The sequence below is a fragment of the Cephus cinctus genome, unplaced genomic scaffold (genome assembly GCF_000341935.2).
Source record: "Cephus cinctus unplaced genomic scaffold, Ccin1 Ccin1_scaffold0101, whole genome shotgun sequence".
Lineage (NCBI taxonomy): Eukaryota > Metazoa > Arthropoda > Insecta > Hymenoptera > Cephidae > Cephus > Cephus cinctus.
Genome location: NW_014332838.1, coordinates 502072 through 517600, shown reverse-complemented (window position 1 = coordinate 517600; position 15529 = coordinate 502072). Strand labels below are relative to the sequence as shown.

At 39.4% G+C, this 15529-nt stretch overlaps 1 protein-coding gene across 8 annotated transcripts in view; it reads left to right on the top strand.

The window, feature by feature from the left end:
- Positions 1-15529, top strand: part of LOC107274742 — a 190158-nt gene that overhangs the window by 83853 nt on the left and 90776 nt on the right. For 6 of the 8 annotated variants that reach the window (XM_015754210.2, XM_015754205.2, XM_015754206.2 and 3 more), the window contains one exon: positions 2778-4174. The exons of 1 other annotated variant lie outside the window; for it this stretch is intronic. In XM_015754210.2, the coding sequence (XP_015609696.1) occupies positions 4054-4174 (121 nt within the window). In that variant the 5' untranslated portion in view covers positions 2778-4053. The remainder of the gene's footprint in view (positions 1-2777; positions 4175-15529) is intronic. One more of the 8 variants, XM_025092064.1, reaches the window with a different exon arrangement.

Below are 15529 nucleotides of genomic sequence, written 5' to 3'. Positions count from 1 at the left end.
TTTTTTTTATCAAGAGTCACCACAAATAATGTACATGAAAATTAGTCAAAACCATTATTTTTTCTTTCATCTTTTTTTCTGCAGCCTACCATTTAGTATAAATGCACGTATCCCCCTTATTTGCACGTCCCTGAAAATGTCGGGAGGGTCGCATAAAGTTTGCGTAGACAGATGGGTGCCATATACAAGGGAGACAGGTCTCGCGGAAATCTTCATACATACGCAACGCTCGCATATTTGGTACTCTTTCATTAGGCACATGCGGCTTCTATACAGCGTACGTAGATACATATATAATATAAATAAATAGCAAGCAATACAGCAAGGAGCGCCGATTTCGCTCGGCATTTCTTGGAGAGTATTAATAATAAATTGTCCTCCATTATATCAGCATGCATATAAGGTCCTGATGGAAATACGTGTATAAAATATTACGCAAACTGTATAATATTTCTTAGCTAATTTTCGTCTATCAATTTTTTATAACGACGTCCAGTGGTCCATTTCGCAGTATATAAACTTAACTGACCGAGGTTCGATCATACGAGGTTCGATCATGAATTACACGATGAAATGCGCAGCCCTGGAAAACCGCAGACTATCGGTCCTGTGGTTGCGTATGGACCAAGATATCCCTGATGTGTAATTAATCAATATATTGGCTAATTGAAGCCTAACTCAATTAATAGCCACAAGAGGGACGCGCGCGTCTAATGGCTTGAAATTCGGTTAACTCTGTCAGTCGGTTATATTAGAAATGAAAAAATTGAGGAAGAACAAACTGATTATTATTAGTCCATGATAAAAGATGATTAAGACAGGTACCTAAATAGACACTGCATATTTGTATTTGACAATCGGCAGAGCAGGCGATATCCTTATCTCGGCAGCCATCATGAATTTCGAGCTCTGATATCGTGAACACGTGTTCTTTTTGCTACTAACGAACCTTCAAGGACCAACTCGAAATCCGAGAAATTTCCTAATTACGTAGTAGACGTGAGGCGTGGGATACATATATAGTATTCAAATATAACACGTAGTGTATCCACATAGGCGGAGAATAGGATATGGTTTTGAGCTAATTTAAGGCAAGCGTAGGTAGAGTCTGAATATAGGCAGGCAGCAGACAGGCATGTAGAGCTACATATGTAGGCGTATGTAAACGTTAGGTGTATAGATATATAAAAGTACAATAAACAGAACAGTATTAGTAGGTGCATTGTCTAAACTCCCAAGCACGTTAAACATGGATAATTATCTGTAGTTCGTAAATGTTATTTTGCCCAACCCTTTGCGAATTTAATCATTTACGCCTAGAGCTCTCCCCTTCTACTTCGCTATAGGTAAATTTATCCATTTGTCTCTCTTTCTCTCTCCGCGTATCTACATGCACCCTACGTACACGGTACAGCCTTGCTGCACAACGGTCCATGGCGAAACGACGAAGCACAGTAACGTGCGCATTACTTGTCTGTACTGTGACTACTGTGAGAGAAGTGAAGGGGACTGGTGGTGTTAAGGGAGGCTGAGACAAAAAGGGGGAGAGGAAATGGGGGAGCGGAGCGGAAAAGGGACGGAGTTAGGGAGAGAAGTACCATCCATTGCTCTTTGTGACTTTGACACTTTCGCTTCTGCCCTTTTCATTCTTTACGTTGTCACTGTATCTTCCTTCAAGCCCCAACTTACCTCGATGGCCTTCACTTTACGCTTTGGGTTAACTAATTAACTGTAATCGCGTCTCATAATTAGAGAAAGTTTACTTCCTGTATCTGCACAAAATCAACTAACCCCGTTTGAATTGCAATTAGTAATCTAATTACTTATGACTGCAGATAAGATTTTTTTTAACGATGAACAATTTTTTTCTGTATTTTGGAAAGAGTGATAAAATCATATAAATTCATATTACAATATTGTATGCATGTGCTACAGTGCAGCAGTTGCGTCTACAGACTCTACGGATTTCATTATGTTTCTTAGAACAGTAGTCCCGCGGGAGAATACAATTGTAGGTTATTCGCAGTTGGGCCGAGTTAAGTAGAGGCGGTAATGACGGTGTTAAGTGATAAGTAGAAAAAGCCCAAGAGAATACAGTGATCAGACATTATACATTAGCTGCAGCTGATTTTTTCGACTACGTGCTCCTGTAGCGCAACGGATTTCATGATAAGGTTAGGAGCGGATAGTGTGCGCGATTGACGAAATGGAGTGACGGAGAGAAGGCGTGAATAAACGCGAGTGAGAAGGACAGAAGACAAGGATACACAACGAGATGGAGATAGAGAGTTAACGAGCAAATAACATGAGAAAACGATGGGAAAACTCTACCGTGCTACATTATGAACACCTAAGCGATTCTACCCTCCCTTACACGTAATACCCAACCAACCCTTACCTGCATCTTGGTCCAACCCCATAAGCATTACGAGGACTCGTACATCGTTTTATCCCATACTAGACTCTATAAAAACACGCCGAAGATGCTCGACACGCACAAAGGTGCAAATATAAGATATGGCAGATTTTTTTCAGGGTTAAGTGATAAACAGACAGTAGTCGTCAGACGTATTTCAGTAGGCGTCAATGGTATGGAAAATCGAAAAAAAAAAGTTGGACGATGCAAATAAAATTTTATTTGTCCTATCCGCTTTTTGACATATAGACACATGAAGCTTTTGAATTTCAACTTTTTACATTCACCAAATGAGCTTCGTTTTAATAAAGTGGATCAAAGGTATTTTTTATAAATTGAACCATTTTTTATTTTGTTGCAGGTCGTCCCGGTTACGTGAGATACGACTTTAGTCTCGATACGTGAGAAACTGAAGATTGCGGTAGTGGCTGTATCAAGGACTAAGTATATGGGATGGAACGACGTGGCAGGAGGAGAGCAGGAAACTGTTGAAGATAAAGAAGATGAGGGTAGAAAGAACGAGGGAAAAAGTTTCTTGTTATTGTTAAGAGAAAGAGACTAGAGACCAGTGACTAAGAGCAAGGGTATGAAATAACCATGTATCACGAGAAGTGGTCACTGCCTGCCAAATTCTTCTCGTGAATTCGTGTTTCTCCTTGTTCCAGAGGAGAAGAATTTTCTTAAAGTCGAAAGACGAGAGCTGTGATCAGTTTAGCGAAAGGTAATTAGTAAGAGGAGAAAGAAGGTATACAAGAAAACCTTAAGAAGAAACTATCGAGATAAAGAGAAACAAGAGTAAGCAAGAGAGTTCAGTGCTTTCAGAAAAATGAACTCCTCGAGACTCGACAGGGGTCAGCGTAAGAGAGACAGAGAGCGAGCGAGCGAGAAAGAGTAAAGTAGAGAGTGGTGCAAGCGGGAAAAAGAAAATGGACTTGGTACTGTGAATTTTAAAGGCACGAGAACACTGCCAGATAACACAAACGACCTGGGTCGACCTGTTGGACAAAGATACAGGAAAAATATTCATAAGGAATTTTCACGCCTACTTAAGCACTTAACTCCTTCTAGTACAGAGGAATAGGGAGTAAAGAGATAAGCAAAAGTAACGGAATTTTTCCAACGTACGGAGTGCTTGGCAAGTGGAAAAATATGGAGGAAGGCTTTAGAAAAAGGATAATAATCATCAAATTGGGAAAAGACTCAAGAGGCAAGCTTTCGAGGATCTCTTAAATTTACTAGTAAAAGCAAGATCATTGGATTCATCAGTTCAAGTACCAACCGACGAAAAAACTATCGTCCTTTCTCACCGACTTATTAATAAAGAACTGACTTCCCTTTAATCTCAAACGTCAATGGTTCTTAATTATCTCTTCTTTACGTAAGAACCTGTTCAACCGACCTTTTCAAGCGAGTGAGAACTTATTCAAACGGACTTATCCATGTTTATTGAAAGCTATCAGTCACTGTTTTAATTAGAATATAAAGAAAAAAGATCATTACGTCCAATTCAGTGTAATCATATTGTAGGCAGTATAAGCGTAGCCTCTGACAAAGCTTACCTACGACTCGTGGTCAAGGAAGTTCAGTGAAGATGATCGTGAGACACGGGACTGTCTAAAAGAGGGAAAAAAGTGGCAATGGTGGCTGTCGGTGCAATGAGTGTCGTGCTGCGGGGATTATGTTTTAGTGTAGTGTTATTTGCTGGATGTCCCTACGCGTACTCCCAGCTGCCATGGACGCCGATTTACGTGGGACAGAGTGAGTACAAAATATTACCAACTGTTTCCGATGTTTATTACAAAACGAGAAGCACTAAGAGCTATAAGGTATTTCGGTATATTTTTGAATCGACAGCTGAGACGTTACTTATAGAAGCCAGCATCGACGCTCGAGATTTGCCCTAGGTAATATCCAAGACTATGTAGCAATAACGTATCCCACGTAAAGGCACGTGCGGTCCGAACAAATAGGAAAACCGTATACCGCGTACCTTTAATCAGCGAAAAGTCATTCGGGCCAACTATGGCAATCAATTTGTGCCAGTGGAATTGAGATTTGTTTCTCTCGGCTGTGCTAAATCGAGCGAGTGAGTCGATATATCGTATGGCAAGAAAGAAAGAGAGAGAGAGAGAGAGAGAACCAGCGCCATTCGACGCGACCCTTTCGCTAATGAAATCTACGTGACACTTTCAGGGCCGACGATACGTGGAAGAGCTTGTAACACGACCAGCGTGCCGAGAAGTCTAAACACAGGTTAAATCGGTATTCCGTGACGTAACGTTTCATTTTTTAAGCACTGGCACAGAATCATTATTCCAAGAGTTTCGTGAGGCGAATACCATGCAAATTTTTCTACGTTCTCGTCGAAGCTTTCGCGAAAGCTTTAAAAGTACATGAAGCAGATCTAAACTTTCGACAAAACAGACTTTCGACAAGTCGACACAACAGCGTGTATACCTATATCCATGAATGTTCAATATCCCCAAAAACATTTTACCGAAGTACCTAAAGTCCCAAACCGGTTACATAAGCTCTCTCTTCTCTCTCCCTTCTCCAAATGGGACGCGAGGAGAAAGATCTCACAGTGAAATTGGCAGTGTGGATATTAGACTCCGAGGAATTTCTTTTCTTGCTTCCTTAATTCTTTCGTACCGCCCTACCCCTCATCCACCCCACCAGCAATAGATTCACTTCTTCACACAGCTACTTCCTCATCGCCTCCATTATTGGTACCATCTACATTGGACGTTCAGAATCTTCGCGCTACTCAATTTCTAAGATACGCTCCATTGATGGACCAATGAGAATCTACCATAGAAGAAAAGCCTAACGATGCGTCCGATAAGCTGCCTAATTCCGTGTACGATTTCACCTTCGTTTCTCTGCCTACATACATATATATCCGTCACTGTTATTACCCCTTCTTACATAAGTGTATAAGACACCCAAGCGAAGCAGGCCCTGTGTAGAGGGTATTGCGAGAAATTGAAATTCTCATGACGCATGAAGTGAACGCATAGGAAAAATAATAATAAAAAATAATAATAAAAAAATAATAAAAAATCTACATTGGACGTTCAGAATCTTCGCGCTACTCAATTTCTAAGATACGCTCCGTCGGACCATTGATGGACCAATGAGAATCTACCATAGAAGAAAAACCTAACGATGCGTCCGATAAGCTGCCTAATTCCGTGTACGATTTCACCTTCGTTTCTCTGCCTACATACATATATATCCGTCAATGTTATTACCCCTTCTTACATAAGTCTATAAGACACCCAAGCGAAGCAGGCCCTGTGTAGAGGGTATTGCGAGAAATTGAAATTCTCATGACGCAGGAAGTGAACGCATAGGAAAAATAATACGTCGTCTAAAGCGCTACGAGCCGTAATCCCTAGAGCGCATTATCTCTTATCACCCTGAACAGTGAAACGTCATCCTTGAAAAAGGAACTTCCGCGTCATTTCTTGCGAACCGGTATACCGATATGTTTCCTGAGGACCTTGGCCACTTACCGGTCCTGAGAAATGGCTCCCGCGTTAGGAGGGAAGCGAAATGTCAGTCGGGTTAAGTATCGCTCGGTCCACACAGAATGAAATAGAAAAATGACATTCCGTTTTCCCTGCTTTCACTTCGGCTTTGTCGACACCAATTTTCTTTTTCGGCCGCCTCTCCATTCTTTTTCTCCTGTCTCTTTCATTTTATTTCAGTGACGGTGTTATTTCTCCAGAAAGAGACCCAGCGGTCTTCTCGTTTAACATGTGGCAAAGATAACACGGCGCTACGATAAAAGGACCGATTAAACAGTGTGTCCCGTTGAGATCATGGAGAGCTCGCTAAATTCTCTCGGTGGTAATTCCCCGGTATAATTCAAGCCGCAAACAAGGTGTAAGGCAAGAGGGGTTACCAATGGACGTAGGTCGCTGTAGGTGGAAGGTGCGATAGGTTGGCTAGAGAGTTTCGGCCTTGCGCGTTGGCTGTCCTCAATAGCAGACTGTACTCTAATTAACGGGATAGGATATAAGGGTTGCTCCACTGGGATGGAGGACCGTTCAAATAACTCGGCCGAGAGAGACAGAGAGGTGTGAGATAATGATAGAGAGACGAATGGGACAAGAAGAGGAGTATAGAGAAACTGATGCTACTGTACGAAGATGAAGCAGAGAAGAGATGTGGATCGAACTCAGTTCCTATACACCTATGTATAATAAATGCAGTACGTGGATCAATATATATATATGCTATAGTATATGACTAGTAGACTCCATCCATCCCTTGACCCATTCGACCATTCATATTTAGCTCTCTCCAAACGTTATAGAAACTTTTATACTTCTCGACTTCTAAAGCTACCAAAAATCGCAAAGTCCTACAAACTTTGTCATAACTTAGGGAGGTTGACCGTCCAACAAGGATTATTGGTTTATCCCACGCCGCTTGCACAGCCCAAATCAAATCACAAGGGGTCCACTCGTGTCGCCTGATTTTCACTGCCATTACTACTGCGCGCTGGAAACTTTCGGTGGCCATAAAAAAAAAATAAGACCAAATTTACCCAACCTACCCCTAAAGCACCATCACGGATGTTTTCATACGTTCCAATTCCGCGTTAATGTTCTTCCCCATGAGCTTTCTTCATCCGATTTATATCTACGGGCCATTTCCATCGATCAAGCCCACTTCTAGTCTATTCCGTTCTTTTCTTATTCTCTGCACTGCATGTATATCTATATACAGACAGCCGTACGAAAGAGGCGAGTTCCTCTCACGCAAATGGGTCACTTACCGCGGTGCATCACGCAACCCTAACCCAATAACGTAAAGTGCATACACAAAGGATGCAACGAGGAACGTGAAGGAAATGCACGTGATTAATTTTGAAACGATCAACCGTCCTTAAAGTATCGGTTTTTCGCTTGCTTTTTGTCCATTCATATTTAGACTAGGCTATTTCGCTTCTTCGAAGTCAATTTAATCTCAAGGCTAATTTTCCAAGAAGATTCAGACTGACGCCCTATAGCCATCTATAATAAATGCAAATTTACATGTATTCCTCCACCTATAAATACCTATTTCGTTAATGCCTGACAAAGTGGAAAGTAATATTTCAGTATCAGTATGAAGATACGTGGAAGCAGTCGAGTTATATTTTACTTAGCGAAAACTGGAAATCGTAAACAAACGTAAATCACGGTCTGACGACTTTCGACGCTTCTCCCTGAGAGATAAAAGAGAGAGAGAGAGAGAGAGAGTGTGTGTGATATGGGGGGGGGGAATTCCTTCGGAAACAAAGCAAAATCTTTAATATATCTATAGATAGCATACAGTCACTCGCATACCGGAAATCCTTATTTGACAAGTATATATACATATATATATATATATTACTTGTTTTTATCTCAGACCGTGAAATGAGTTTTTGAAATGTGTCGTCAAATTTGTATTAAATTCTACGAATCACAGATGTACGTCCACAGCCCTACGAAAGCTTCCGTTCCGTTTTCCTCGTAACGACTGTGAATATAGGTTACTTTGACTAAACAAAGTGAACGTTAAAAAAGTTCCTGGCACAAGGATCATAAAGCTTGACGTGGCTGCCGTTCAATGGTCCAAATGTTATCAGACGGTATCTATATATATATATATATATACCCATACTATTCCACGTACCTTAAAAGTTCTACAGCATGTACCCGCCACACATACTATACGTTCTTTGTCTAGTTATCGAGGCTACACGTAATTCAACCTACGTATCTAGGTTGAAAACTTTGATTCTCCACTCTTTTACTACCCCTGTTTTATTAGCGGCTCTAGAAACCCTTGGTTATACGTGATCTGAATATAAACAAATATCAGTACTACTTGCAGCATCCACCAGCTGCCTGTTCAGCGTATACCACATGCGTGTACTAGTCTAGACTCTGTGATTTGAAATTAAATATAAAAACAGTAAAAAAAATCAAACTCAAAGACAACTCGTAATATTTTCATTTTCATCTCAATCTTTTTCTACTGGTTTTCCTTACAGTGGATGCGCATGAAAATATTGTCATTGATCCCTAAACGGATATTCAGATGCGTATATACACGTGTATCAGGCGTACTAGTTACATATGTCAATAGAGAAATTTAACGAAACTTTCCAAGTCACTCTCAATCCGAATCAACTTTTATCTTTAGGTATACATAACGTATACGTTTTCCTTTCTCAACGCGAATAAATCCTAATGAAAGGATCCAGCTACCGAGGCAGTCGACGTTAATAGAAATTTCATATCTGCGTTTCAACCTCAATATACGAGAAGTGGAGGACATAGATGTATATATAACCTTTTCCTCGGAGAATCCCTCGTGCATCGCATATTATATATCTACACTTTTAGGTACATTCGAGATGCTCTCAGCATCCAATTCAGCTGAATGCACAACACAGTAGTAACGTACGAGTACGTAGACGTGTCTCTCCCTTTCTCTAATATCTGTCCCTTTCTTTCTCTCTCTCGCTCTCTCTCTCTCTCTCTCTCTCCAACACAAATATATACATATAAATATATATAAATTATATATGTTATATATAAGTCGGAAAAAAAAAATAGAAAACAGAACTTCAAATCCACAATCTGGCAGGATTTCGACGTTGCTCTAGAGCCTACGTATGTATCTCGTACGGATATTGACTCAAGTCTCTTTACGTTACCGGATCTACAACGTTACATTTCTCGCTCGGTATATTGTTACTGGTACGATGAAAATTGGCACGACTGATCTTGCCATAGGTATAGATGTCTATATTTATGTATTATATTTCTGTATATATACATATACATATATGCACACCATACTTTTGTGACGAAGCTTATAGAAATTGGCACGGTCTTCGTTTCATGATCCAAGCTGTAATATTGTTTTCGGAACGCACGACTATTTTACAGGACATGTGTATCCAACCGCGAGTAGCAACTCCACGACAATTTGTCTCTTCGGAGTGGTATACGTTTGTAGTAAATACTGTATAGCTTTCCTAGCTGAATCCCGAACCCATCGAAACAAGAGATATGTGTATATATATATATATACAGTATGGAATCTTTGTAAAGTTTGACGCTTCGCTCTACTCCAAGCTTTATCTTACTCTACGAACTGTTGGGTACTTAGAAACTTATGGGAATCTCAATAACAGAACAGATATTATGTATATCCTTCCATGCGAATACAAGGAAACTCGTGAATACGTAGAGAATAGATGAAAATTTTATTTCAGTCTTCAGCTGCAGGCTAGTACTAATTCCAGGTGTGAAAGTAAATTGACATTCGGTTATACCCGAGTAGTCACCAGTATAGTCACTAGATAAAACTATACAAGGTATCGTATCTGTATTATCAATTTAGAGAAAAGCTCATAATTTATAACCTTCAATTTCGATCAATATAGTAAATTGAACAAAGTAATGGAATTGAAATTTAAAAGAGTCTAATATTGCGCGGTTATACGTTGAACAGATATACATATGTCAATTGAGATCACTAAAGTCGAGGGTATTGAATTGTATTCAGTAACCAGTGTAATTCGCTTCGTCACCTACGGTCCTTTGGTATTGCATTACCATACAGTAATTACCAGAACTTCGTTATCAGCATTCCCAAATGCTAGACGTGAAGTATCAGTCAAGCTTGTTACCGTATTGTCAGTACTAGTACAGGTATTAATGCATAGTCCGGATAGAAACACAAGAGTTAAATTTTTGTAAATTCTTTCGAAAATTATAGGTATACACCCCAATGATCTTGTTACCTAAAGGATATCTGATCTTCGCATTGAATACGTCAAACAGCAAGAAGCATGCAGTATCGTGGTCCACAGAAGGATTAACAGGAGAGAGGAGGATGGTCCATATCATATGCTAAGGATGAGTGAGGAGGGGCGTGGTTCAAAATGCCATCCTGGAATTCAAATGGTCCCCGGTACCAAATTGTCCCGTGCTCTAAAGTCTGAGCTAATCTCCCATAATTCCAAGACCAACAATCAACGCCGTTAACTAAGCCAAACCCATTCGTGGACCCATCCTGACACTATGGTACCACCCTTTCAACCATAGCCAAGAACCCCGCCGGGACTCCCGTCGACTCTACTCGCTTGGGCAATGTCTTCCCGAAACGCGGTATCCTCGCAATTTCACTGCCACAACGGGAATAGGCTCGGGAATGTAAATTTGGTGTTGATCATCACCACCGTTGGACGTAAATTACGAGACGATTATCACCATGGTCTTCTCATGACTTCTGCAACTGTGTCCTATGTGGGTTCCACGCTCTGACTATACCTATATGTACAGTCTAATATGTTAATTAATTAATAATTGCTTTTTTAACACTGTCGTGGGTCTGACAGTTATTAATTGTTCCTATGATGAACTCTAACTGGGTTTGTATTCATGGTAACAGTCATACGTTGTGGATTTGTATGGTGAATCTTTACACTCTGAGTTTCGTATCAAAGTTCGTGAACTGGCAAAGGTAATTAGCTAGGATGCAGGAAACTAGACACTGTGATATAATTGGACCGCAGCTTCTATGAATCTTTGTCCTCGTTGTTTGCGCCAAACGACAATGTAAGTTCGCTGTACGTCCAAAACTGTCAGCGTTCTCAGCACCGTCATGGGATATTGTTTGGTACCTGTATAAAGCTACCGTAGATGCACTCCAGGCTTCTATGAATTTAAAAGCAAGTTCACTGGGAATTTAGCTTTATTTCAAACTGAGCATTCGAGAATTACAATCAAATTAAATAAGGTTAATGTCCAATGTATTTAATTAAGTAATATCTTGTAAATAGAATATGAATAATGCAGGTGAGTGGCGAAAAAGAATCGGATCGATTTGTAATAAATCATTGCAAATGCAGGTGAAATTATTTTCCCATATATCAATGGGTACTGGGTATTTCAGAAATCACTCGGATTCGTATGACAATAAATGGTCCAGGGAGATTGCATAAGCTAAAACTAATGTATCATCCTGTACGGTAGCCAAACGAAACAATATTACTGGTCCTGTTGACATGGGAGGCCGGATAAACCTAATGAAAATAATCTAATCGTTATTCGTGTTAAACCTTTTTGGGCATTCGTAGCGCAAAACCATCATTTGGTACAATAATGAAAGCGGGATAATGGTTTTTTTTTTGTATTCATAATATTTTTAATAAAAGCCTAACCATTATAGACATGCAGTGTTTTATGATTTTTGGACCATGCAAAAAATAATTGAGTGGGTACCAATAGGAGCGTAATAATTTTGAAGAAAAATTTTGTCATTAATTTAAAAAATAAAAAAAAAGTACTATTTAGTGTCTGTGACAGTTCTGACTTTTGATGTCTATCGTAAACTTAGTTCGGGATTATACCCGTAAAAAAGTTTGGGAAATTAATTATTTTCTATTGTGGATATTGGTAGCAGGGAATTGTGTATGCTGTCTGCTTATTACGGACTATGCACTACTAGATGGTTTACTGCTCTTGAAGCTTTGTCCCTGCGGCTATCAGTTCAAAACGCAAATTATCTAACCCTATCCCTCCACATTATGGTCATACAAGTCCGTAGGATTAATTGCCTAGCGCCAGTTAAGCGGCCAGCCACCGAAACTCCAAATTCGTCAAGTCGAAGATGAATTACGATTTTCGTATCCTCGAGGTGACAGTGTCTATAAATGTACCTGAATTATAGCATCAAATGGCAGGAACATGTAAATCTATTGAAATTTAACGTAATGGAATATAAAAATGTGGGTTGATACATATAAAACAGTAGGGAGTATTTATACGAGTTAGCTTGAACATCGTGATATTCGAAACATATTATAGCTCTTTTATATCGTCTAATGTATATCAATAATATTAATTCTTGAACGACGAATGAGCTTATACTTGATTAATACCAAAATTGAATTAACTTCTGATTTCTTTTATCTCAAAAATAAATTCTCATATTTACTATTCGAGCTATGTATACGGTAAGCGAGAAAGGCAAGAGAGGAGGGTCAATATTGCATCACCGTACTATCTCTGCACTTTAATCGAGATCTCCATCAATTGCATCCTTCCGGTATATAGTCGAGTTCTCTTTACAAAGTAAATTGCTACGATTTTTTAGTAGTTCAAAGATACGAAGAAGACCTTGCCATGTAACATGTGTATACAGCGTAAGGACGTGCACCAGTGCATGTAATAACCGAGGGAGAAGATAGGAGTAAAAATTGTCAAAGCCCAAGAGAAACTAAAAATAAGAAATTACTTCTAGATACTAGTTGGATATTCTTGTTTACTTCGTTCATACTAAAAAATTGTAAACAATTTTTTTTCATTCTATTAATATTTCTCTTATCAAAGTGCATGCCATAAGTATAACACGGATCTAACTGTAGCTGTCCTTGCTTTTGGTCGTATAATTTGGAACGTATGCCTCAAGTATGTCAGTCACTGGCTATCCTTCTTCTAACTAGTCAGCAGCAGATCCACTACGTACTAAAAATTTTTACTAGTCTTGAAATAAAGAAGCAACGGTCCATTTCTTCTGTGGGAAAGTGAGCAATAATTATTCGACTGCGAAAGAGAGCAAAAGAGAGAAGCTTAGAAGAGAAAGAAATATGAGAAGGTATAGTGAAAAGAAAAAAAGAAAATTTGCCTTCTTCGTCTTCGCTCATTTTCTCTCGACGTTCTAAAAAATGGCTAAAGGAACTGCGAAGGATTTAGTTCGTTGGTAGTTCCGTCTCAGAAATAGGAATTTCCCTTTGGTGGATCATAATCTATTGTCCAGCATGTCCACCCTTCTTGCCATTACAACCAGATAAAGTCCCAATCCCATTTTCTGGAGGACTCAGATTGCCCTAGGACGAATGACGAAGTCGAAGGTCTACGGATATATATATAATATATATGTATGTCTGTGTACATATACATATGTTATATCGGCACTCAAGCTCTCATGAAATACGAGTATGTCGACATATTTCGAATTACTCATTCAAATTAATTTGCTCTATAACAGAGCAACCCTTATTACACGAAAACGCGTAGTCATTAGAATTCTATTTCTCTGTCACATTCAACATTCCAATAAAATATATTACATTAAATTGAATTAGAAATAAAATTGGTTATGTTACACGTAATTGGTGACGTTTGATATTTTTAGCTATGAGCATTCCTGAGCAGCTGGATATAAAAAGTTCCTCGGTTTTCAACCCTCTGAATATCCAGAACGTATGATTAGGAATGATTAATTATTAGGAATAATATAATCCCACAAAGGTATAACGTAATGTACATATATTAATAATGTTATTTTGCGGATTCCGTCGACCTCGTCTATACGGACCTTTGCCAGTTCCACTTTCTGCACACGGTTACCGAATACCTTTTATCTGTAGGCACGAGGGGTAGTTTTTTGCTAGATGGAAGTTTGACCTCAAAGGACAAAATAAGGGAAGTGAATGCAATAACCAAGCCCAATAAAAAAGATAAGGTTCACCCCACCTACAATTTCATCCCTTGTAACCACTCGACGTTTACTCCACTCCTAATCCTCTGGTATTAAGGGTTGAAGAAGGCTTTCAAGGAAGCGAACAATGTGGATCCGTTTTACATTTCGTTTCGATACACGATACTACTACGAAAGCACAGGGGTGGTTGTTGGACTGTTGCAATACAGTCAACGGGTCTGAAGTACATGTAAGGTAATAGGGTACAGTGAAATTACCCCTACGTGAGTTTACTCATTCCCGAGAACTGGATATAGGTATATACCTGTGATGCCCGGTTGAGGTGGTTCAGGCTGGTTAGAAGTACTTTAGAATTGCTGAAACTCTCGCGCTTTTTGTCGGCAATAACACTTCCGGAAAAGTCCCCGTACTCTTTTGGGGTAGCCATTTGCAACCCTTATAACTCCCTGGCAGGGAGGAAGGAGCCGCTGGTCAGTCGTGAATACGAGAAAATGGATTATAGTGCCGAAAGGTTGGAGAAAATGAAAGTGGGTGAAAGAAATGAAAAGGGGTGGAAAGAAAATAAAAAATCTGGAAGATGTAGAACGGATTGAATAAATGAGAACACTTTATGGAATATTCTGCGGAATAATAGTTAAATGGGGTTATAACTAATCAGTATTAGCATCGCGTCATTTCCTGTCCCACTGGGAGAATTATCCTAATTTAATTTGCCGTTTAAACCCTTTTACCTTTAAATTTAGGTTAGTTAAGATTATTTAAAGGAGAGTTCTATAGGGTGAACGCACCCCTTGAGATCCTTCCATCCCAGCGAGCCGATTATGTGCTCAAACGATTAAATTTGACTTACAGCCAGAAATTCTGTGCTTCGTATAGCCCCTCACATACTACACCCTTACTTAACGCGCAGAAAATATTACAATTTTTTTCTAGCAAATCTCCTGACTCGGGTCCCGTAAAATTATGGACACCCTCTAGAGTTACTTGGCCCGTGACAAGCAATTATGTAGATTTAACCACACTCGGAAGTAATTTCATCCAGGCCATAAGAATCGTTAAGGGTCAAGGTATAAGGGTAAAAACCCTGGCTAACCTGTGTCAAAGACGTATTGTCAGTACCGTGTTTCATCCCTTTTCAATCTTCTAACCACTACACAGCCGTCCGGCTACCTTTCGCTCGTTACACAGTAGACAGGTTACGTGTCCACGTTAAAACGAAATTTCCTCGGCAAGTAATTTGCATATTTCTTCCCCTATTTTTCTCTGTTCTTAAGCTTCGTTCTTTTCTCTTTCATCCTTTCTTCTTATATTTTTTCCCAAAGCGCTCCATTGCAAGGGATTACTTCTTGCGTTTCTTTTTGAGGTCGCGGATTACCGGCGTGACGCCGAAGCGCTCGCCTTAAATGAAAAAAAAGCTCAACGCTTTTAAAATGCAAAGCTCAACGTTGAAATTGCATCGGTATAAAAGCATCGTTTTAAAAACGTCCATAAATTTATCTATCTTTTTTTTTCTCCTAAATCGACCAACCTTATCTAGTATATGTAAGTTTTGATAGTATACTCATTTTATTCTACAAAATTACAATTTACCTACCGAACAATCAATTTAC